We start from the raw sequence: 25,588 nt of genomic DNA on the forward strand, positions 1-25,588 counted from the left end.
CTAAATTGCTGTTTTTATTAGAGAGGACTGTCTCCATTGTGTGATAAGAAAGAAGGGAAGGGTGTCTGATGGTAATGTGAGAGCAGATTGACTGAAGGTTTAGGAAATGCAGGATTACAACCTTGACAAAAGAGCCACTGTAATGCAGCTGGAAGAGGTTTTGTTTGCTTCTCTTGTGCTTGATGGATTAGATTTGCTGATTATGGGAGGCAGGACTGGTCCATCTTCACCATCAACAGTTTCTACCAACCTCTTATTGTCTTATTGTTGGGGTGAAATCTGGTCAATTGCTTTGTTTATTTCAGCCTGTGAAAATGATCCGATTTCAAAACATGTCACACTCAAACAGAAAAGCTTTAAGACATCTTGTTTACAAAATACAACAGTGACTCAAGGGAGAACTGCAGGGATGTAATTGTAAGATTCTTTTTTTATTTACCCCAGAGAGTACTGAATTAATTCTGCCTTGGACGAGTGGAGTCCTACAGGAAGCCAATCATGTCTTTATGTCCTTGTTGACTGAGGTTGCTCAATGTGGGAATTGTCATATCTGATTGATTTTCATCCAGGCAGCAGCTACTGGCGTGTTCCAATAGATTTTAGCTTGAAACCAATAAAATGCAGTAGGTAGAGTAAATACCATTAAAAATTCCTCTGTATACAGTCATAAGCCTGCAGCACAAATGGCCTGACAGTAAGCCGGCCAGTAAATAGAAAAAAATCCATTCAGCGATTCATTTTCTGCTGTACTGGGAAATATGAGAAGAGGCAATACAAGTTTGTTTTTTTTAATACAAAAATAAAAGACAGACAGCAGAGTAGAAGACAATACTTTGGTGGTGGTGTCAATTATTCCTGAGGGTGCTTTCACACCTACCCTGTCTGGTTTGGATAAAACAAACTCAGGACCATTTCTGTGGTTAGTACTGTTCGTTTGGGCTGGTGTGAAAGCTGTTAACTGAACCCTGGTGCGGACCAAGACTGCTTGAAAAGATGGGTCTTGGTTCGCTTCAAAGTCTCCGGTGCGGTTCGTTTGTGGTATGAAAGAAAACGAACCAACCACAGGATTTTATGATAGCAGATATGTGATTTTAGAAATAGCTAAACCAATAATAAATTCATCTGCTGATTGTGAAATCTGTCCATGATCTCATAATTGATCCTGATAAAGGCTGCGTATATCCCATAACCTACTTATGCCAATGTCGGTGAAGATTCTCAGTCATCCAGGTCATGGTAATAGTAAGTGCTATATTGTAGGCAACTGGACCTGCTTGCATTTCTTGAAGACGTTTCACCTCTCATCCAAGAAGCTTCTTCAGTTCTAAATGACTGGTACGAAGTTGCAGGCTATGAACCCTGTGTGGGTGGGAACCCTTGCAGAGTCGTAGGGGTCACGTGAGCTCTTAGTTTCAGAGTCGTTAAGGTCACAGTGTGAGCCGTTGACCCACCTGGCCACCATGTGAGTCGTTAGGGTCAGGTGGGACCAGGGGTGAATGGGTGTGAAGTCATCTGGGGAGGGATCCCAAGGCTGCATTGTAGATGGGGGATAAGTAGTGTCGTAAGCCACCCCCTCTGTTTAACGATGGCTGTTCCAGCTTGACGTATTTTTCATTACAGCGAGGTGGTCTTTCTGCTGGGCCTTAGGCCTGTCGCACCTCCAACGGTGCCTGTGGTGGACTGCGCATGGTAGGGACGTCCTCTTCCCTGAGGCAGGCCTACACTTGACCGCATACCACAAGGTTTTGCTGCAGGGTCTTCAGCTGGGGACCACCGCTCATTGACGTTTCACCCCTTATCCCAGAACATCTCCTGGTGGCGGGGCAGTGAACAGGGACGTCTCCCTGACACCCCCTGCAGCAAAACCTATTTGGATGTTACTCCCCAAGCCTTGTCTCGTCATTTCAGCCAGGTTCAGTTGTTTATCCTGAGAGAGCTCTTTGGTGGATCTGCTCAGTGTGGCTCCACGTAGTCCCAGGTCCTTGAGCAGGCGTGAAGTTGATCTGCCCACAAAGCCTCTGGCTCCCACCTCCACCGGGTACAGCCTCACACTCCATCCACTTTCTCTGCACTCCGCGACCGGGTCTGCATACTACGCCTTCTTTCTCTCACAGGCAGCTTCCAGTCCCTCCTCCCATGGCACTGTCAGCTCGATCAGTATTGTTGACTTCACGGCTGCAGACCACAGCACCACGCCTGGTCTTAAGGTGGTGCTGCATACCTCCTGTGGGAACTGGAGCTGCCTACCCAGGTCTACTTCCATCTTCCACACCGCCCCTGGTGTTAATAGCTTGGCAGGTGGTCTCTTGCTGGTATGCATTGTGGGTTCCCCCTGCCTGAGGAAGTGGATCCTGCATCGGCTTTCTGATGGACTCTGGTTGTTTGCCTCCTGCTGACTTTTCTCCAGCACCTCTGCCAGCTTCCTGAGCACTTGGTCATGCCGCCATCTGAGCCGACCCTGTGTCAGTGCTGTTTTGCAGCCCGACAGAACATGCTGGAGTGAGGCATTGATGGTCCCATAGATGGCATCTGAAGAAGCTTCTTGGATGAGAGGTGAAACGTCTTCAAGAAACGCAAGCAAGTCCAGTTGCCTACAATATTAGCGCTTACGATTACTTACGCTAATGCATTCATGTAACCATGGCAACACATATGCACGTCAGTGTGGGTAGTTTCCCTGATAAAAAAGCTGTTTGAACTGTCACTATTGTATCTGACTCTGTGTACTTGATCTGTTTATCAAGTCCATTAATAAGTGTGTGACAGTGATCCCACAGTATAAAACCCTGAATCATTGCTGTACAAGATGCCTTCTTTTCATCCTGTCTCTATGTTAGTCATTATCTACAGCATGTGACTGATTTGCAGTCTAATAATAGCCTACTAACAATACTTGCAATCAGTTATTTCTCTGTGAGCTCTTTGTGAAACCAAAGAACACAAATATAAAACTTAAGAAGCATTAAAGTGCTGCTGCAAACGTCTGTCAGTACCCAGAATTATGACAATCACCAAAACTGTCCAATCACCGAGTTACCTTCAACTTCATGTTTACTCCTCTTGGTTCGTTTGGAAAAAGTCAGTGTGAACAGGAACCGAACTGAAACTAAAATGCAGCAATTAATAATTTTTTTGCTCTGGTGCGACCAAACGAACCCAACTCTAAAATTCAAAGTTGATTTGAATCTCCAACAGTAATATAATAATAATAATAATAATAATAATAATAATAAAAAGTCTAGCACAGAAACATCAGTCTGCCTCTCTGGTTCATTAAAAAAGCTGCTGCACAAACAGACACAGCATGTAACTTTCTGTTTTATTGATTAGAGTGGGAAAAATTTAATCAATTAGTTGGCTAAAGACTGTAGAAACTTCTGTTTGGATTAGGAGGAAGTCTGTATGAATCCATAAAGAGACAAGATGGAAGTGAAAAAAAAAATACTAGTTAGAGTCAGTATTAATCCTTATAAACAGATATTTGCATATATATACAGAATCTGTAGTTGAGGATACAAGACTTTTGCATTGGAAGAGCTCTGGTTTCCGTTTGTAGTCTGAATACTGATGACTAATTACATTTGAGTGGGCTTTGGTTGCCTGCATTGGAGAGCATAAGAAGCAGAACATTTTGGCCAAAACCCTTCAGCGATCATCCAATGATGATGAAGTGATCTGTTTATAGAGTTTAACCAAAATGTTGTCTGGTCCTGTCTCAAGCTGTTAATAAACTGCACAGAAGAGACCTTTGCCTGAATATCAGAAATATTGGCCGTTCCCCCCCGAGTCTTTATCATTGTCAGACGATAGCCGATTGGTTACAGGATTGGTCTGTAAATGACACACAGCATCCTGCATTCTGACAATATATTTGGCATACCTCATAGTCTTTAAAGAAGCGTTAACTACCATGACATAACATCAGGGTTTCCCACACATTTATGTTCTTATGGTGATCCGCCATTATTTAAACATCTGCTGTCATAAATAGATTTTCTATTTTTAGGATCACTGTTGGAATACATATACATTTGGTTATTTGTAGCACCACACTGTCGGAGTGCAGAGCCCACTTGGAGCAAAGATGGAGCACAAGAACATTGTTCATTCTGCTGGCTCTAAAAGTTTGATTCATTTGCAGCAGCAGCTCCTCTCTGATCTGATCAGCTCTGAGCGACTCAGCAGATCGGTTATCCACCCATACAAATTGCTGCTGAGGAAAAAAAAGAAGTCATGGGAGCTCCACCTGCGCTGTGTTCATGATCCAGCAAAAAACTCAGAATTTAGAGAGGGGACACAGAATGATAAAAGGGACATACAGACATTTACAAGAAAAAAAAAGTTGGCTGATGCTAACATTTCATAAAAGTGAGTAAAACAAACAAAAAAAGTGAATCTTTTTTCCCCTTGGTTATATTGTACATATTTTTGTCTGTAATGTACATTTGTTCCATTATTTATTATTTCTTTTTTAAAACTGATCTAATTTTGCACTCCTTGGGCCGCCATAAAAGATTGCTTTTAACAAAATACTATATATTTCCATGGCTCTGTTTATATTCTAGCTAGGTTAGCATTGTTGCTAATTTGATATGCACATTCCTTCTGTTTGGAGAAATGAAGCCCCAAAAGGACTGACAGCCTGAGCCTTTGAAATTCACAGTCAAGATGGCCTCACTGTGTGAACATTCACATGAGAAATGAAAGGACTTTGTTACCATGAAAAACCTACAATGACATTGTGCTAGTGATTAGTTTTTTTTTTTATGATCCCTTTGCTTGATCTTGTTGTTTATTGAACTTACTCTTCAGAACTATGAGGCAAGAGACAGCCAGAGATTGCAGGAGCTAGCTTCAAAAACAAGCCCACTGTGCTCTGAGTGAAAGCAATAAGACATTGCTTGAATGGTTTTAATCCTGTAGGTAAAATGTTTTGATGCAGCTTTGAACTTGGTTCCGCTACAGAGCTTCCCTGCTGGGAACGGCCCACAAAAATATAGTGTCTGCAGGCTTTTATAAAGTGCAGGAGTCACCAGCTGATCTTTCAGCTGTCACTGATGCTTCAATTCTCCTGTGCACTCCTGTGAAATAAATCCGTAGCTTCACGCTGAACATTGAAATACATACACTGACCTTTTTAAAATCTGTGCCAGGTGTTGTGGGGAGAAAAAATAGCTCATGGATTCCTTATGGTATTTTTCTCAATGCCATCATTTACATATGAGGTGAAAAAGATAAAAAAAAAATGTAAGTGTATGGAGAGCATAGCACTACATTACCCCACTTAGATCCCACCTAAAAAAAAACTGCGTCAATCAAATTTTGCCGTAAGGATCTCCAGCTCAGTGATTCCCAGCATTGCCTCAAAACCAATGATATTAAAGCAATGGCTACCTTGATATAAATGTATAAATGGCATCAATTAGGGGTATAATGATGCATTAATCTGGATCAATGTATTGTTTTTAATAATCAGCAATCCAATATCATCAATGCTAGGCAAAATCATTAATACAAATAGAGCCTTTTTGGGTTTTGTAAACAGCTATGACATATTTTGTGGGCAGAGCCAAACTGTAGGCAGAGAGGGACAGTAGTGGTGTCAGTGTGAGCGTCAAATAAAACCTAAAAAGCACTTTAATGTTTATATTACTCAACTGACTGCAATGAGTCATTTTTATATTCAAGGGTTTATGATCTATCTGTAGTCGGAAAAAACTCCAGCTAATAAGAATCTTGATATTTAGGCTAATCACTGCAGCTCAATGCTCAGTAGAGAAGTGTGTGTTAGGCTAAAACGAACTGAATTTTTTACGTGGTGAAAGATAATATATCATCATTAAGAATTGTGAAAACACATCTGTCAAGAATGGATTTAACTTACTGTTCTTGATTGATAAGTGTAGAGACGTCGCCATATAATATAATTTAATGCATCAACTTGCTAGTGCCCACAGAGCAAGCAACGTCTGTGGACGTCCAAGTCTAGTTGATATCACATCCACAGACGTGATATCATTTCACATGGTGAAATGAACGAGTTTCGCGGCAGAGAATGTGTTATTTAGAGCCTCATTGTCGGTGCCCCGATCATTCCCACTATATGGATGTACGCAGCTCTCGCGGATCTAAATATCTTCCGAAGGACTCCAAACTTATCTGGGTGAGTAAACAACCGTATTTAATGCCAGAAATAAGGTCCATGTTGTAAAAAACGGACCTTCCCCTTTAACTTTATTTATCCTGATTTTAGTGCTTCATAAATAAGCTTTATTATTAGGTTTATATTGCTATTTCAGGGACAAAGATGACAAAAAACATTAAATACTTCTACATTGTTAAATGCAGAATACAATAGGGCAATGAGGAGCAATATGGGGCACGGTATTTTTTCAGTTAAGACACTGTGGTTGTGTCTGGTTGCTATGATACGGAATATCTGCTGGAATAAAAATGTCAACACAAGGTAGAGTACATACAAGCCCTTGAACTGGATGAAGAGAAAAGCTGACGGACATAGGGCTAGAAGATGGACTTGACGCTCTGTGTGGATTCAGTATCAATTTTCCCTCCATTGTTCGGCTATGTGATGGCACTTTATTAAACTTGTCCCGTCCCTCTTTCACTGTGATTGGACTGCAGAGTAAAAAGTGACAGTGACGAGCAGCTGCAGTGTTTTACCCAAAGCTGAATATTTTTAAACTCTTGGCGATTAGAAAAAACAGCAAACGTGTAGTACCTGGTGCAAAATACACTCTCAGCACCTCATCATGCTGCTGGCATTTGTAGCATACAGCAATACGTGGTGCTTCTTATGAAAAAGGACAAAAACATGAATGGCCTAAGTGGAGGCTGCTGGCCATCCCCTGCCGTTGGCTTTTCAGTCACGAAATTTGTAATATTGCAGTTATTGTGACAGCCCTATGTCCAAGCACATCTTCTTAACCGTTCAAACATCATCATGTCATCAAATATCATATTGTTGTCCAAAGAATCGATTTGATATTGTATCATGATGAAACTTGTGATTTACCCCCCATGTATTAATGTGACCAACTCACTCCAGTGCCAAACCCTCATAAAGATCTACTCCATGTCTTTGTGAAGGAGAAGGATCATGTCCATGAACACTGCTTGCCTGCAGGCCCCTAGAGGGCATAATCTTTCCACGTGTACAAGGGCAAAAAGCTTTTAAACACAGTTCAACCTGCAGCTGAAATCACAACAGCATGACAGCTGATCTGTGAGAGGCAGTTAGTCATTTTAATGGAAATTCAGTATATGTTGTAGCCTGCGGGAAGCTGATATAGCCACAGCTTTTTTAAATTCCCATATTCATGACAATAAATCTTTTCTCCAGCGCCACCCATGCTGTGACAGAATCAACACACCAGAAAATAATTACCCCCTGAGTCTGAGCCTGCATGCTACTATAGAGCTTGGTTGTTTTCGATGTAGCCAGCCACTAGTGGACTGTTCATGTACCTTGGCTCTTATTCCCATGACACCTACTGAGTCACTGGTCACTTTAACCTCAGCAGCATCACTCCGACTATGTGCGCCCTGCTGCTATCTCCATTTTATGCCATTTTATGGTCAAAAGCACGATAGGTGATCTGTTGCATTTGTTCACAGACTCTCCCAAATTAAATTTGCCCCCTGCTTTGTAAATTAAGTGTCGAAGTCACAGGTAGCCTGTTTATCAGACAAAGTTTTAATAACCTGTCATGTCACAAGTTGAGAGACTCCGGGAGCGGCTATTTTGATGGCAGTGGCTTCAAACTTTAACAGCATTCGCAAACAACACCTGAGGTGTGAGTTACAAAAAAGGTGGTGCTGATATAAAGTCATGAGCTGGTTGGATGGGCTGTTGGTGTTAGAGCCATAGGAGACTGAAACCAGTTTATGATGACATGATTTCAGTTGAGTTGAGTTTTAGTTCCAGATTGTTATCCATCATTCTGCGAACAGGAACACAAATGAGTGTCACATTTTAACGGCAAAAAGAAAGGAATTAGCAGATTAACCGAAGCCAAAGCACACAATCTTTACTTCCAACTGAAAGATAAATGCAGCTGGTGTTCAAATGAGGAATTTAAAAAGGCATAAAGCAAGCTGAATGGGCTTTTAATAGCATCGATTTTGGACAGCCAGTTGCACCCATTGTTTCAGTTTGGCTGCTGTGAAGGAAATAAGAAGAGAGGCGAGCAGTCGATACCTGGCTGACAGTGTAAATTGCCTTGAGCCTCCAGCCATTCCAGGTCTCCATTGTGTCTGCACAATGCAAACTCCACACAGAAGGGCTCCCTCACCCTAGAGTTTGAACCCCCCACCCTAGGCTCAAACCAGGGACCCTTTGGCTATGAGGTGGCAACGCTAACCACTGAGGCCATCTTGACATACCACTGCACCTCTGTGTCTTCCTCAGCTCATTTGTCAGGGTCTTATATATCCATGACAAAAACACACAACAGTGTCCTGGCTGTGCGTCTCCTGTGCCACTGTCATGTAGCAGGTGCACTTCACACGCTTTTTTAAAAATCTGTTCATGGAGAATGCGTGTCCGATATGATTTTACACTGTGTCCTTACAGCAAGCAAGTGTTACTCTCTGTCCGCACTGACTCTGTTAAATATGCACTTCTGTTACATAATGTAAACAAACCACGTAAGCTACCTATCAGCTGTGTGCTCAACTGGAGTAGAGCTCTGATTCTCTGCCCGAGCCCGACTGAGAGAGGGAAAGTGATGAACAGCAGAGTAATGTAGTGAAGAACTGGAAAGGAGGAGGGAAAAGAGAGAGAGACAGAGCGGGGGACTTCCACTCTGCCTCCCCAGCAGTGGAAGAGATGTGCGTAACATGCAGCGAAGAGTGGTGATCATCATCTGTGTGCCACACCGCCATGGACTGTCATGCGCAGTAGACCAGTGGTTCCCAACTGGTGGGTTGTGGTCCAAAAGTGGGTCACGGGTCCATTCTGAATGGGCCGCAGGTGACTTTCAAACATATTAAGTTTTTAAAAAAACATGCTTTATTTTGAAGTATAGTGAATTTGCGGCACAGAGCTTTTATTTTTAAGTGCTGTTTCTTGCTGTAGAGTCAGTGACTAAAGACAGCTACTTGACAGAGGCAGCAAACCTGCTTGACAGCATGGCAAAATGCAAGTATGATGCTGGATATTTTAAACTGTGATGCACCAAGGGCCACAGCCCATTCTGCCAAACCTGTCGAACACGAGACGACAGATTGCTGAAATAAAAGAAGGAGGAGAAGAGGGAGGAAACACATTAGCTCTTAGCTTGTAATAAATGTCTTAGAAGGAAAAAATATAACTCTCTTACAGTAGAAATTTGGGTTTTTAATTTGGCTCTGACCCAAAACTTCTGCTGTGGGTCGGGCTCAGGTCGGACTTACACAGAAACTGTGCAGGTTCATGTAGGGTCGGTCACCACTTAAAGAATTGGTGGGTTCTTTCTATCTCTCTACCTTTGCACCTTTTATATGCACATTTTATATTGTGATATTTACTGGAAATGACACACAATATAACCAACAGCAAGTAGGCTGTTATTAGCAGTGCTCATTTACCAAATAAATTCTGCTTCCTTGGGTTCTCCCTCCAGCCAGCTGTCACCATATTTAGGTTTCTGCAGTTAAATGAGGAGTTATCGCATAGATTAAAAACAGAGATTGTGGACAGATTTCCATATCTCACTTAGAAACTTTCTTGAAAACAGCTTGTTAAGAGTGCAACATAAGAGATGTGTAATGAGAGATGTGTAAGATGTGTAATAACTCAAAATTAATTGAGGGCACTCTGAGCCCCACAACCATTTATGTCAGGTTCACAGAGAGAACAAGTTAGATATTAGACAAGACAGGCTGCTTTTACTGCTGAGTGTTATGATGGATAACCTCCTGTAATTGTATTCAGATTAACCCTTAAGGTTAAAATGCCCCGGGAAACCCATTCATTTGAACGATGTCAGTGTGTCCTCTGGGGACCTTACCCTGCATCCCTGTGGGGCCGAAGCCTTGGCGAGTGAGGAAGATTGCGTGGTCGTGGTGCTCTGCGTGATCGGGATCACCTTTCTGCTGCACAAATGCCCAGCGGCACACATTCTCCAGGCTCCGTGATGGGTTTCCTCTTTCAATGAGACTGATGGACTGACAGGAGCAAAAGAGGGAGAGAAATGTTTACCACTGAACCATGACTGTGTGAATGAACGGCTAGATTACTGAACAGCAAACACTTTAAAAACTTTCCTGTGTTTAAGGACACACGGAACATGCATATTTTATGTTTTAATGTCATAAACTGCAAGCACTTTTCATGGTTAAAAGTGCTGTAGGATTCTTCATTATTGTTGCCTTTCATTTATTCTTACGCCGATCAGCCAAAACATTAAAACCACTGACAGATGATGAAAACAAAACTGATCATCTCATTACAACACAATGTTATGCTGGAAATCCTTGGGTCCTGTCATTCATGTTGGTGCTCCTGACACACTCCATCCACCCACGCACCGCTGCAGACCAAGTACCCCCCTTCATGGCAACGACTCTCCTCAGTGGCAGTGGCCAGTGGCGGGGGGGGGGGGGGGGGGGGGGGGTGAATGACAGGCCCAAGGTGCCCCAGTAAAGCTGCATTGTAATGAGATGACCAATGTTATTCACTTCACCTGTCAGTGGTTTTAATGTTTTGGTTTATCTGTGTGTAGTTTTAAGTACTTAAGTTAAGAGAGCCCGGAGCAGATGCATTACATTGGATTTCAATGTACATCGTACTTTTTAATGTTTATGACAATAAACTAAACTTCAACTTGAACACATTAGTTTTCTTTCAGCAGTCCAAAAGAGCACAGATTGTAAATCCTGATGGGTATGAGTAGCATGCAGTGTAAGCAGATTAAACATGGAGGCTCTGTGGTGTTAATAAATGCATAGCAATTGGTTTTCCTCTTTTCAGTCTAAATACAGAAAAGGCCAAATGAACATACATAATGTGTTGTTACAGAGTGTGTGAAAGACAGCAGAGCTGACCCCTGACATCTGCATACATTTACTTCCCTACTTAGCATCTTTGCTCCATTAATAATGGCTTGTTATTTTCTGAAGCAATTATACACATACATAACAGCATGAGAACAAAAAGCATCACTGCTAAGAGAATGATGACATGTTTGGACTGAATACTGTGTGTTTGTATCTGGTATTAGCGTGAATTTGCATAAAAAACGACAGCAGATTATTAACAGCAAGAGCCAGACTATAAGAGCATAAAAGCATTTAAGACAGATAAAATATGAGTTTGAAAACAGACAGTGTATTGCTCTGTAGAAGTAATGGTTGTGTTTGTGCACTCCTGAGATGAAACTTTAGACTTTATCCAACTGAAGCAGAACTTTTTATGACTTTCTTTTCCTCACTGTTTGCTTTAACAGCCAGCAATGATGGGTTGCTGCTTCACCTGTGGGTTTGTTTCTCCACAGCAAACACAACAAATTGTGCACAGACTAAAAACTGTGGAGAGGGGAGTTTGAGCATTTGTGCTGCCCTCCTGCAGCAACATCTCCAAAATCATACAAAATGTTTGTCTGCTCTTTGCCAGGGTGTCTGTAACATTTTGGCCAATGTTTAAGGTGATTTGTGCAGCTAGAGTTCAGGGGCCATATTCACAAAGCTTCCTAGTGCTAAGAGTTGCTCCTTGTGATGAAAAGTCTAAGAAATTTCTTAGAATTGTGATGTTTTCTTAGAATTTCCCCTTAAAGTTAAGACTAGACTAAGATAAAAGTTATTCACAGAGCATCTTAGACCTTGAAAGAGCTCCTAAGGTGAAAGACTGTTAGGAGAAGAGAAGAGAACTTTTAAGGGGTTTGAGAGTTTCTTAAGCTGAGGAGAAAATGGTGGAAACACAAAGACGAAAGAGAAATATTCTCCAAATGCTGGATGAAAGTGAGTTAATGAAATGCAACAGATGAGACTGTACAGGGATAATATCTGTGGTTGATCTCATCCAATGCTATAACACCAGAAATAAAGTGATCACAACACTAAGATATTTGGAAAACTGGAAAAATGTATCAGCGCAGCAGTGATGACTTGGGTCTATCTAAATCCTCCATCAGCAGAGTGATCACACTAACAATGACAACACTTTCACATTCAGCATTTCATTTCATAAAGGATCACAAAAAGGTGTGTCTCTGATAACCAATCATATCTGTTAAAAACAAGCATCACACCTCGCAGCGGGGTCAACCATACCCTTTCACTTAGATAAAACTTTCTGTCTCTTCCTTGCTCAGAGTTGCTCTGAGAACTTTCCGAAATCACTCCTAAGCTAGGAGTCCTTACTGAAAGTCTTAAGGCTAAGTAAAAATTAAAACTAGAATTACCGCAACATGGTTTCATGCCTCCACTAACCAGTCAAGTTGCAGTTACAGTTAACATCCATGTCTGCCCAGAGTCATACGTAGCCTCAACAGCTGACGATGTTTCCAGTATGGATGTTGCTGCAAGAAACTACAAATTCTAAAACCTGGCTGCTTCACACACATCCTCCCCCCAGCATCACAGAAGATCTATACAATCAGCAAAAAGGGCACGCCAAGATTAGAGTTACCAATTCAGTATATGACCAAATCTCTCCCCTTGGTCAGAAAAGTGTTTTTGCAGAATATCATAATGTCACAGTGAAGCTGACCTTTGGTCTTTTGGATATAAAATCTCATCACTTCATCATTTTATTCTACTAGATATTTATGTGAAATTCTGTCATAATTAGTCTATGAATTCATGAGTTATGGCTTGAACCATGTCTTGTGAGGTCACAGTGACCTTGACCTTTGAACACAAATTTTAATCAGTTCATCGATGAGTTCAAGTGGATGTTTGTGCCAAATTTGAGAAAATTACCTCATGCCCTTCTTGAGATATCATGTTCACGAGAATGAGAAGGACACAAGGGCCTCTAGTTTCCTGGCGCGGTGCAGGGTGGCGAACCCCGCGCAGAGCTAGTTTCGAGCAGTGCAACCCGAGGCGCACTCAGTTTGGTAGTTTGGCAGACCGAGGTGCGCTGAGATGGTTGTGGTGGTGCAGCAGGGGGAGGTGTCGACAGATGCAGCTTGGCGCAGTGACAGTGCGCTAAAAGCTAAAAGGTGCGCTAAAAGCTCGCCAGCTGAAACCAGGTCTACTGTCAGCGCAGGCGGAGCGCAGTGTAAGTGGAAGTTTGGCTGACTGGCGGACAGTGCGCACACGTCACCAAAACCTCACAGGCAGGTTTCTAGAATGTCAGGCACATTAACAATGCAATAAATAGCCACAAAAATCACTATTCAATGCAACTATCTGCAATCAGCACATGAATGTATCTCTGTATCGACTGTCCCGTCACATCTGATGTCAGATCAAAGGGGACTGGCACCGTTTGGCACGTTTGAAACCCGTGGAGGTCTGCTCACAGTTCCGTATATTCGGACACTGCGAGCTTGGACCTCCCGGACCAAAACATAAGTTTCCTCCTGGGACAAGTTTGGCCGTCTGACGCTGCTGCTCTCTTCTGCCATGGCGAATTGAGTAAACTCTCATTACGCCTTCACGTGGCGCATTTAAGGGCGAGGAGAGGGGCTCATTTGATTGGTGTGGTGTGAATCGGCTGTGTAAAACCCACTCCACACCTTCTCTCCTCCCTCTTTCCGACTTGCGCAGGTAGGAGGGACGGAGGTGGGAAAGAGGAGTAGCTGCGCCAGCACGCACTGTGTGCCAAACTTGCAAAATCCGCCTGGCCACACCCAGTTGGCGAAGTGCAGGTGCGCTGCGCCTCCACCTCGCCCGGTCTGCGAAACTAGAGACCAAGGTCACAGTGTCCTTGACCTTTGACCACCAAATTTAAATCACTTTATCATCAAGTCCAAGTAGGCATTGGTGCCAAATGTGGAGAAATTCCCTCAAGGCCTCCTTGATATCACGTCCAGGAGAATCAGATGGACGGACAACACAAAAACATGCCTCCAACCGCAGCTATCGCCAGTGTGGAGGCATAAAAAGCAATAATTTACTTTGGTGACGTCAATGCAGGACAAGTAATTGAATTTCATTCATTCAAAAATAAAAAAAGGTTTTCTCCTGTGTTAACTTCATGAATGGGCAGTAGCTGACTCCCTGCACGACACAGGGGTGTATCATTTAAGCCTTTTATCAAGCAAAATGTAAAACATCTACTGCATCCAATTTTTTTTATTATTATGAATTAAAAAACAAATCCAATGCCACCCTTGTTCCGGCACCAGCACTTACTTTCAAATAAATATTCAGTTTCAAGTGGCAACACCAGCACAGCTCCACAGCGGCAACTTTAGAAAATATTTCCATGAATAAAAACCTTAACTGAATCTGTGTTTTTTTCTAAAACTTGTACTTCAAACAAGCAAAATAATATTGGTCACCATCACCCACTGCCCACTGACTGCTGCGATGCAAATTTACATCACACATACACTGTTCATCAACAATGTTGTAACATGTGTAACAAGTTGGTAAACAGTGCTGTTAGTGCAACAGTCACGCATACACACTTTTAATCTCACTGCGCTTGTCTCAAGTGTGTGGGTGTGTGCATGGCTCTGCACACCCCGCCTGTCTTTGTGTGTGTGTGACATATTAATCTCCTGAATGCTGGGTCATTAAAATAATGAATATGATGTTGATTTAGACACGCACAGGATGCGTTTTCATTGTGGACTGGATGTTTGTTGTTCTCTATTGTTTCATCTGTGGGTTGGCTTCACTTTTGAGGAGCTGTCATGTCTGTCATTATATAGAGTCTATGGTACTGATGGACAAAAACTTGTGCTGTAACGTGTGCCCTCCCCCTGCTGTATTATGGCTGAGACTCCAGTTTCTTTGTGATGTGTTCTAACTCAATGTGGAAGACTGTTTTTCTGTCTCTCAGCTACAGTACAGTCTTTTCCCACATGCCGATCATCTTGCACTCATTTTCAAACTTTTCTGTTTTCCAAAGCCAACATAAATCAGAAGGAAATGGAGTGTGAAACTCACCTTGGCGTACCCCAGCATGATCATCCTCACCAGGACCACGTTGATGTGTACTCCCAGTGACTCGTCGTGGTAAATCTCATTCACCTGAAAAGCAGGGGAAAGATGAAATCAATCAGAGTTGCACAGCTAACACGAATCACAGTTCTTTGAAGGTGTCTGACACATCATGTTATGTTGTTCCCAGGCTTCTATTTTCCCCTCAGAAGAAGTCAGTGAGAGAAACAAACCATTCTTTACAAATTTCTCCATAAATGACTTTAATCACAGACCTGTGCAACCACTATTTTGTGGCTTTTTGAAAGAGCCACTGAATGCCGCGAGGAGTTGTGTCCTATCATTATGTTCTTGTTACCCAGAAGACACAAACTCACACCAGTAAAATGGTAAAAAGGGGTCTTAATTGGCATCTTAATAACGGTGCCTGCCAATTTTGTGCACTTGCAAGTCTTGCCAGAAAAGAAGCTTTTGATTTGATATACATGCGTGTGTGTTTTAAGATTCAGACATTCACAAAAACTAAAGTGCATGATGTAAACACGTTGTAGTTACAACAAGGGAGGATATGTCTATGTTCAAACCCAGAGAAATATGGAAATGTAAACAAGGACATCGTCCATGTTGTTTATTTGCTGTCATATAACCATTGCACATGCATCAGGGTTGTGAAACCAGGTGAAAGTTTTAAGTCATCGGACATCTAAGTTTTATTTTTTGTTGTTTTGCCTTTATTGGATAGGACAGTCTAAGCATGAAAAGGAGAAAGAGGGGATGACATGCACATGGACCCGTGGCCACTGCGGCAGGACTGCCTTTGTAAATGGGACGCCTGCTCTACCCACTAAGCCAACAGGCACCCAATCTTATTGTCAGAGAAACAAGATGAGCTAACGTTAGCAGCAGCTCAGCTCACAGTTGGGAGAAATTTTCCTATACCTTGGTTCAGGTGGGAACTGCGCATTGGTCCGACAGCCCATTGGTTCGACATCCCATCGTTCCGACCATATTAAACTCATAGTTCCGAAGTCCATTCCGAAATCATCATGATGCCCTGTGGTTAACGTCTGGTTAGGTTTAGGCACAAAAACCACTTGGTTAGGGTCAGGAAAAGACCATGGTGTGGGTTAAAATGAAAAAGAAAGTGACAAACACATAAGCCGTGAGCCTGCACTGCCTCAAGCCTTCCAAGCTGACCCAGAGCCGGTCGCTGCGCACCATACGCCCGCCGCGAGCCGTTCAGCACCGCGGACAGTCAGACTAATGGGATGTCGAACCAATGGGCTGACGGACCAATGACATGGACCAGGTTCAGGTTGGGAAAAATGCGTGGTTTCAGTTATAATTAATAGATTTCTGTCAGAAAAGGCTTTCTTGGAAAGTGAGAACTTCTCGTGTGCACTCGGCTCCAGCCTCTGCCATGTCAGCAAAACGCTGATATTTAACATGAAACTGATACATTTAGTTTTTTACTGGTTTAAATTCAAAGTCTGTTTGTTTTGGAGAGGAAGAGACCTTTGCAAATAATTCGGCTCCTGGTAAAAACCTCCTGAATGTCTGGATTGTAAGTTATCAGAGAAAAAAGGTAAGCACATATTAGCAGGAGCTTGGCTAACAGCCTCTCACAGATGAGCTGAACAGCATCGGAGAAACACAATTTTTTCACATGAAACTGCTTTCTTCAGTGTTTATACCAGATTTAATCACCTGGTCCATTTGTCTTATAGAGGAAGATCCTCTGCGGATAATTCAGCTTCCTGTAAAAACCTCCTTAACGATGAACACTGAGGGAATCCTAACTGACTGCAATGACGGCTTGCTCTGTCTTTTATTTATTTATATGAGAGTTAATAGCAGAAAATGACATATTGTTCATTTGAATTTCAATTGGACTGCCACTCTCTGCCATGGAGAAACGCCAGCGACAAACCGGTCTTCAGATGAGGTTTGTCAACAGAAAACACAAGACCGCGCTGCTGAAACAAGGAAGGATCAAACGTCTTCATTAACTACTACTACTACCTAACAGAACACAATGCCGACATTACCAGAAGAGCACATTATCTGAAGAAACAGAGAAAAATTCTAAACAACTGAGCTTCAATCTGCAAGATATACATTAAACTAAAGGGAACACCCGAGGAGGTCAAAGTACTGGTAATCAGAAATAACGAGGAACTGGACAAATACCAATGAATGGCACACACTGAACCGTGACATTGTGACAGTTGCTTTCATTATTTGTAAATAATACTTTTTTCTGTCTGTCTGCTTGTTTGTATGTTCGTGTCTTCTTTTTTTCTTACACATTTGAAATAAACATCAAATATCACCTGCAAAATGAGACTGAAAAACAGATGCATAGAGGAACACAGAGAGCAAGAAAAAAGCATGTTTAGTATTCAGACTGGTGTCGCTGCCTGCAGCCTCAGAGGTAATGTAAACTGGCCGACTCCGTGAGCCTGGCCAGTGAAGGACTCTCCGCAGATAGGCAGACGAACTTTTTTCAATCAGCTTATATATGAGGGGAAAGGTAAAGTCTTTTTTTTTTTAAGCCGTGGCCCCGTTTTTAGGCAGTCATCACACTGATTCACCTTGTTTCCTCAACACTTTTATCTTCCACAGACCTCTTGTGTGTTTTTAATCAGCCGCAGGGATCAAATTTCCCCTTCAGGGATCAGCGTCGCTCACTATATCTGTGAGTATCTGGGACATATTAAATCCACTGATGGATTTTTCTGTTTAAATTACTTCATGTGCATGTTCACTTATCTGCCCTCAAGATGTAGAGTGTATGAGCACTCTTTTCATTTTCACTTTTCAGTTAAACGTCATATGAAGTCCCTGTCAGACAATATCCAATGTATTATAATAGAACAGCAATAATGGAAATTATATTATATTATCTTCTTTTCTATTATAGTCCATTATATTATATTATAATCTTACCAGCAATGAAGATTCTGCTGGGAGAACAAACCTTGCCCCCAACATTCACATGCATGAACACTCATGTCAGACAAAAATAGTGAGATGTTCATAGAAATACAACTGACAGTTTTAGTTTGTCAAGGCCACCATGTACAGCTTCATGAATGTGACTCCATGTTAGTCTGCTGGTGGCAAATCAGACAATAAATGAGGTATGGTGAAGGATGAATAAAATGTAAAGAACCATTGAGGTGAGTTTGTTACTGTGCGCTGTGTTATTTAATAGGCCTGTGAAATTTTTGATCATTCTATCTATTATTAGTGAGAATAATTTGGACATTGATTTAATATTTTGAAACTTGTGATGCCGTATCTCACATTTCTAGAAGAGCAGTAAAATGTGATTGTTTAGTTAAAAAGGCGGCCGGCTACGTTACAGGTGACGGAAACTGAAACAGAAAGTTACATCACATTACACATTACATTTCTGTTTGTATATAGACACAACATGTTAGTTTCAGAGCTTGAGAGTAACTGGTAGATGTAATTTTGAATTCTGGACACAGCTTGGTGCTAAGCTAGGCTAACTGCCTCCAACTCCATACCAAGCTGCAACCTCCAGGGCTGAAAAATAAAGTTAACGCAGAAGTGCCTAAAAGTGTAGTTCCCCTAATGGCCACTTGAGGCTGGCTCCAAGTGTGAGTCAATCCTTGTCGACCCCCTATGTTAAAATGCTCAACTTTATGTAAACAATTGTTTACAGCCTGGTACAAAAAACAGTTTTGTCTTTATAGCTCCCCTGTCATGACTACTGTACAGAGGGGAATGATTTTTTTTATAACTTACCCCTTTCATTTTAATGAGGCTTAAAGTTATGCGTAACTAAGGGCATGACCGCGTTGAGTGTGAGGCGGGTGCAAGCTGTTGACAAGTTGCTACAACAGAGACAACACAGGTTAGGTAATGTAATGCTGAAGTTCCTCTAATGGCCACTTGGGGCTGACTCCAAGGGCGAGTCAATCCCCATAAACTCTGATGTTAAAATGGCCAACCTGGTACAAAGAAGCAGTTTTGTCTCTACAGCTCCTGTGTCACGACAACTTTATGGACCCTTTTCATTTTAATAAGGCTTAAAGTTATGCATAACTAAGGGCATGACCGCGTTGAGTGTGAGGCGGGTGCAAGCTGTTGACAAGTTGCTACAATGGAGACAACACAGGTTAGGTAATGTAATGCCATAACCCCAGAGTCACAGATAATTGGCGATAACAATAGCTGTATCATTGCAGATCTTAAAGTTTGTTGTAATATTTAGCATTAGCCTTATCACAGTTAACCGTAGCTGTAAATGCCATGTGCTAACCAAGCTAGCAGCTAGCGTTAGGGTTATCTTCACCCTCTCATCCAAATATGGTCACTTCTGGCTCCAAAAATCCAAGATGGCGATGGCCAAAATGCCAGTCTTCCAGGTTCAAACAAGAACCTACAAACCAATTGGTGACATCATGGTGGTTATGTCCTCTATTTCATACTGTCTATAGATACATACTGACCGAACAGACATCAGAGTGGTATTGATCTTCTCATCGAACTCTCTGAAAGAGAGCAAACAAGCTTACATCCCAAAATGTGGACTATTCCTTTAATAAAGCATCAGACTACCAGCACACCACCCATGTTTGGACTTCTGATTTAATTTTGCCTCTACAATAATTTACACCATATTGTAAAATTTTCACAGACATCACCACTGTAAACAAAGAAAACACGCACTTTGACAGCTGACCTTTAAAAGGCTCAGTGTGATGTGTGTATGGTCGCCCCTCACCCTGTCTTTATCACTGTTGTGTTGCGACTGACTGATCAGCTGTCAGTGAGCACCACAAATCAGTGAACAACGTCAGCCTCATGTCCAGCTCTCTGACACTGCGTAAGAGAAGACCTTATTAGCATACCAGGAGCATTTGGGCTGAAGCGACAGGCGGCGTCACAGTGGGTTTCATTTGCTTTTGGACCAGTGATTTCTCATCGAGATTATCTGCCTCACTACACAATATGTCAGTGTTTACCGCAGAGGGTAGAGGAGGTGGATGAAAATATTCCAGCAGAATATTATCAGAATGCTAAACTGTACTTGGAGCACCATTATCGACTTCTTGGGGCGCCACTTTGCTGGAGAAGAAGAGCAAAAACTCCAAACTGCAGGTCCAGCAGATTCTATTACTCACTGCTTTTTGATTGTATGAGGCAACAATCTGGCTGAAAGGGAACCGCGCCACACATGGGTGCTTTATTTTGAAAAAACAAAAGACAAACGCTGCTGATCCTGAACTTGTATCTACCGGCAGAGCAGCGCTGCTCCACTAGAATTAGCTGCACCGCCAACTAAAATGACACCATATGTTATCTTTCTCCCACACGCAGATCTGCTTGCTTGCAAAGGTTGATCATAAGAATGAACTCGACATAACAGCTACTTCTTAACAGCTTCCCCCACACATTTACACTATAGGAATCGCTTCCTCTTGCTTTGTGTGTTGTGCTTCACATTTTGATCATCCAGCTCACGTACACTGCTCCATACATTATAATTGCCACAATACATCTCTTCAGAGGGAAGCAGGGGACTAATAGGGTAACCGATAAATACCACTTGACTGATTACTCAGTTGACATGTCCACCCGAAAAACGTACAGTAGTGTGTGTATTCTGTTCAAGAATGGCAGCACTTTTCTTTTGTCTCCTGTCTTCATGTTGGAACTTTTCTATTTAATCTAAAAGGTTTTTTTGCAGGTCTGTCTACACTGATGCATTAATCTGAGCTGATTATTATTACTGCACCGAGAGCAGGATTTGCCTCCCACAGTGCCATCTCATATGGCAAATGATTAAATAAAATTACATTTTTTAATTATAATTTAGTGTTTCATCACAGCTACACTCTCTCTATCTCTAACTCTTGCTGTCTTTGGCTGCACAGGACTCACACAGAAACGAGGAGTAGCTGACAGAGATACACAAAGAGAGTCTACACGTGTCTCTTACGCTGCATAAAGGCTGTCAGTGCTGATGTGCTCCAAAAGTTGCATCATTTAAAAGACCCCCAGTCCCAATGTAAATTAAAGAATGAATGAATTAATTCTTCTAATTTGTCAATCCCAGCAGTTACATCACCTCCATACAGCTCTAACTGCCAACAGTTTGGTTGGAAATTTGTAGTTGCTAACTTGTCTTTGCTGTGTCAAATAGATTAAGTTCCCCTTAAAGTATGCAACATACATGTCTCAGAAAATCGCTCATTCCCTACTTACTATCTATGGATTTCTATGTATAAGACTATATAGTGATATTGGCTAAAAGTAAAAACACTTTCAGACTCTACTTGGGCCATGTTCTCTTACATTAATTATGTCATTACTGTCAGACAATAACAACATCAGCTGGTGGATCATCCACAATAAATACCAACATGCATTTTTGGGATAAACACACAATATACTGAGCGTATTTTCCAAGCAGCAACCTCTGGGTCTAAAAAGGTGAAGCCAATGTGAAAGTGCCTTTAACCTGAATTATTTCTAGTCGCAAACAGAAAGTGACCCTACTTCTCACTTGATTTATTATACCTCAGTAAACATTTTCCTATTAGGTTTATGCCCTCAATTGCTAGTCTGAAGTCATCTTCAATGTAGCATGACGTTCAGTTTGTAAATTATGGTCCCATTTAGAGTAAAATAGATGATAAAGCCGGGTATGCTTTAGGGCATGGCTATCTTATGATTGACAGGTACTCTACTACAAAAGTGTGGTCAGGTTCTCAGTCAGATCAACCCCTCACTCCTTCAGAGCTCCACCCTTTTGTCTAAATATGGCCACTTCTGGCTCAACAAGATGGTGATGGCCAAAATGCCAAACTCACGTCAAAACGGTGGCCCACAAACCAGCAAGTGATGTCACAGTCGATGTATTTTTCGACACTGAAAATACAAAGGACGTCACAGCACATTCATGGATTTGTCATATGTCTGTCGTTAGGAAAAACAAACTATACAGTAGAAAATACCTCTTAATGATACTCTTTTAGAGCTCTGTGGAAATACCACCCAATATCAATCATTTGTTCAACAGGTGTCAGTTGGGCTGCTCTCTCCTCTCATCCGCCTGCCATTTTTTTGGCGTGTAGTGCTTAGTTAGTGACCATCGGTTGTGGGATACCCAATATCACAAATCACAATTTGCCTCACAGGGCTTTACAGCATACGACATCCCTCTGTCCTTAGGACCCTCGCAGCGGATAAGGAAGGGTATGTTGATTCTCACTGAACATTCAGACAGCACTATAAAATAGCAAACTCACTAAATAGTAGACTAGTGAATAGTGAGTGATTTTAGACACAGCCATAGTCTTCCTCGAAAGCATGTTCATCTGAGAGAAGACAACAGTACCCAACTGTTCAGTATATGTGATGGGGCCAACAGTATATGGACCCCCTTCTACATGCTTTAGTGTATTTTGGTCTGGGGCATTGTGGTTTTAAGACAATGTTGTTTTTGCAACTTTTTTAGCAACAATTTTGGACTTGCTGCCATCCCCTGCACAAAGCTGGGCCTCACAAAGAAATGGTTTTTCCCATTTTGTTGTGGAGGAACTTCATTGGTCTGCACAAAGCCCTGACCTCAACCCCGTCCTGCACCTTTGGGATGAACTGGAACACTGACTGCAGGCCAGACCTTATCACCCAGCATAAGGGTTGGACCTCACTGAAGAGCTTGTGGCTGAAAGGGAGAAAATCCCTGCAGATAGGTAAGGTAAACTTTAATGTCCCCAAGGGGCAATTTGAGATACAGACAGTTGTCATGAGTACAACAAAACAGACAGTACAATGTATAACACACAGTATCCAGTATCACACGCTGTCAGGGGTAAATCACGGACATTAATGGTCACTGCAAAGTGATAGCAGATGGGATAAAAGATGATCTGTAATGCTTTGCGCTGCATTTAGGGAGGCAAAACCTGTGCCCTGATGGAAGCATCTGAAGCTCATGGAGGGGATGCTGAGAGTCTGAGGCTCTCTTCATACAGATGCTGGAGCTTATTAATAGTAACACCAGTGATCTTACGGCACAAGCACTTTTTCCAACTTGTTCTCATTTTTAAGGCTCAGATTACTTAACCAACACACAATGTTAAAACTCGATAAAAGCAGAATGAAACATTTTCATGATAGTCCTATCATTTCCATCAGACTCCTATCTACATCAGAACTCTTTAGGTTCAAACATCTGATGGAGAGTCTAAAACCTGATACTGTTTTAGCTGCAGATACAAACCCCTAATTTTGTGAGATTCTCAAAAATTACACATTGGTGTAATGTTCAGGTATCCATATACTTATGTCTACCACCACCTTAGTGCTTTGTTTACCTGCTGTGAAAAGTACTATATTTAGCTGGGACTCAGGTCTACAACAGCGAGCATGCAACATTTTCTCCCGCATTATGTACAGAATTATAGTGCAATATAACTCAACAACCGTGCAATAAATTCTAACTTTGTGACGCTTGTACTGTTTATTTTACTGGGACACTCCGTTAAAGAAGAAGTGCTGATTTAACTACAATAGTATTTGAGCCTGCAGTGAGATGTTGCGTTACACTGGACTCCAATAAAGAGAATAAAACATGTGAAAAACACTGTTCAATGCAGAATATGGCAGTGTAGCCTTGACATTGTGCACAAAAAAATGAACACTTCTCTTAAACAGTGTCAAGCTGAACACTTTAAATCACAAAGCTGCTGTTTATGTCACAGCTGTTGAAGTGCACAGGTACCTACTGTAATACCTAACTCAGTATATGTTTACATGTAAATGCTGCTGCAGTACCCCAATGTCACCAACAGAGGTCCATAAAAGTCATGCGATACCATGTGTCCCATTAAGAGGACTCATTAGTGTAATACAGTAATGTGGAACCAATGCTTCCAGCTTGTCATGATGATGTGGGTGGTTTCTACTACTTTTTACATCTCTTTTTAATGGCTTTGGATCCAGTGGAGTTTTATATGGATAATTTCACACAACTACACTCAGATATGTGCACAATTTTTCTTTCCCCTGATCGTGATTGCTCAAATGCAGATTACTATGTTGACAGGCTGATGTTTTTTGGGAGTGTAATGTCTGTGCAGGGCATAACTTCTCATCAGAGCGTTTTATGGTGAATGAGTTGATGTTTAATAGCTTCCCTCTGAGACTTTCATGAGAAATGTGCAGCAAATGTAAAGTTGTTATTGATCTTTGACAGCCTGAGAGGGAAAGCCGATGCCACCAGAGGAAGTATTTTCATTCCTGTCTGTGTCTTTTTATGTGTTCACCAAAGACAGAAACAGATCCACCAGCAGCAGGCACAATGTTTACTCACGTCTCCAGTGGAAAAAGATCCATATCCATATCCCAGACAGGTCTAAATAGTATGCCAAAAAATGGCAAAAAATATCTGCATTAAATGTAACAAAAACAGAAGCCTAGAAAATCAAAATTATTCTTGATGTATTTTCAAGATGTCTGGTCTCATACCACTAATTTCCCCTAAGTTGTGAGCATCACAGAACTGAATGAGGCATTTATTTAACTAAATTGGATAGCAGAATACAGCTGAATGTGCTGAACAGCCATGCATGTTATGAGAGAAAAAGTACACAGGAGAGTGTCTGGGCTGGGAGCTGTGATCGCTGATTTTATGAAGACATATCGTCCCAAAAACTTTACTTGCTTGCCTGACTCTCTCCAGCAGTAAAAGTCTGTGCTAGGCTCGGCTAAACTAATGGAGTCTCATTAAGGATGAAGGATGTGACATTAAAAAAAGGGACTTAGTTCTTAATCTCTTCTACTGTAGCAGGTTGGGGACCAAATGTAGAGCTGGAGCAGTGCTAAAGAGATAAATAAGGTGTGTAGGTTTGTGTGTGTCTGCAAGAGTTTCCCTAAAAACTACATTACTGTTGACAATAGTGTCGCTAATGAAAATACACACACGTGCAAAAACACACTCATAACTAGAGTACATGCAAACAAGCTCATGAAATCGTACAACCAGTCACAACTCTCTCAAAAAGGGTAAGAATAGTGAAGTGGAGGATCTGTGTAGATGAGCAGCAGAAATTAAACAGAGAGCAAGAGATGATGAGGTAAAAGACAAGATGAGAGGAGGGGGTTTATAGGGGAGAGGAAAGCAAAGGAGAAAGAGTACAAAAAAAGACAAGAGGAGAGACAAGAAGAGAAAATCGGAGACACAGGAGGATAAGAGAAGAAAAGGAAATTGAAAAGGAGAGAAGATGACCAAAGAGAAGTGAGAATAGAGGGGCAGAAGGTAAGTGGAAAGGAGTAGAGAAGGGAAGAGAAGACTAAAGGAAACTATGCCTCCGCTCACCAGTCAAGTCGCAGTTTACATACACGTCTGTCCAGACTCATATGTAGCCATGACAGCTGACAATGCTTCAAATATGGATGTTGCTGCAAAGAAGCCAAATATTCTAAAACATGAATACGTTACACACATTTTCAACTCGGCAGCACAAAACATCCATTCAATCGGCAC

General features: G+C 41.8%; 1 protein-coding gene across 1 annotated transcript in view; it reads right to left on the reverse strand.

The window, feature by feature from the left end:
- Positions 1-25,588, reverse strand: part of adamts3 (ADAM metallopeptidase with thrombospondin type 1 motif, 3) — a 227,024-nt gene that overhangs the window by 96,206 nt on the left and 105,230 nt on the right. Inside the window, exons 6-7 of the mRNA XM_033620106.2 lie at positions 15,064-15,147; positions 10,011-10,167 (exon numbers count right to left, since the gene is read on the reverse strand). Coding sequence (XP_033475997.2) covers positions 10,011-10,167; positions 15,064-15,147 — 241 coding nt within the window. The remainder of the gene's footprint in view (positions 1-10,010; positions 10,168-15,063; positions 15,148-25,588) is intronic.

The sequence above is a fragment of the Epinephelus lanceolatus genome, chromosome 9 (assembly GCF_041903045.1).
Source record: "Epinephelus lanceolatus isolate andai-2023 chromosome 9, ASM4190304v1, whole genome shotgun sequence".
In the NCBI taxonomy this organism is placed as follows: Eukaryota; Metazoa; Chordata; class Actinopteri; order Perciformes; family Serranidae; genus Epinephelus; species Epinephelus lanceolatus.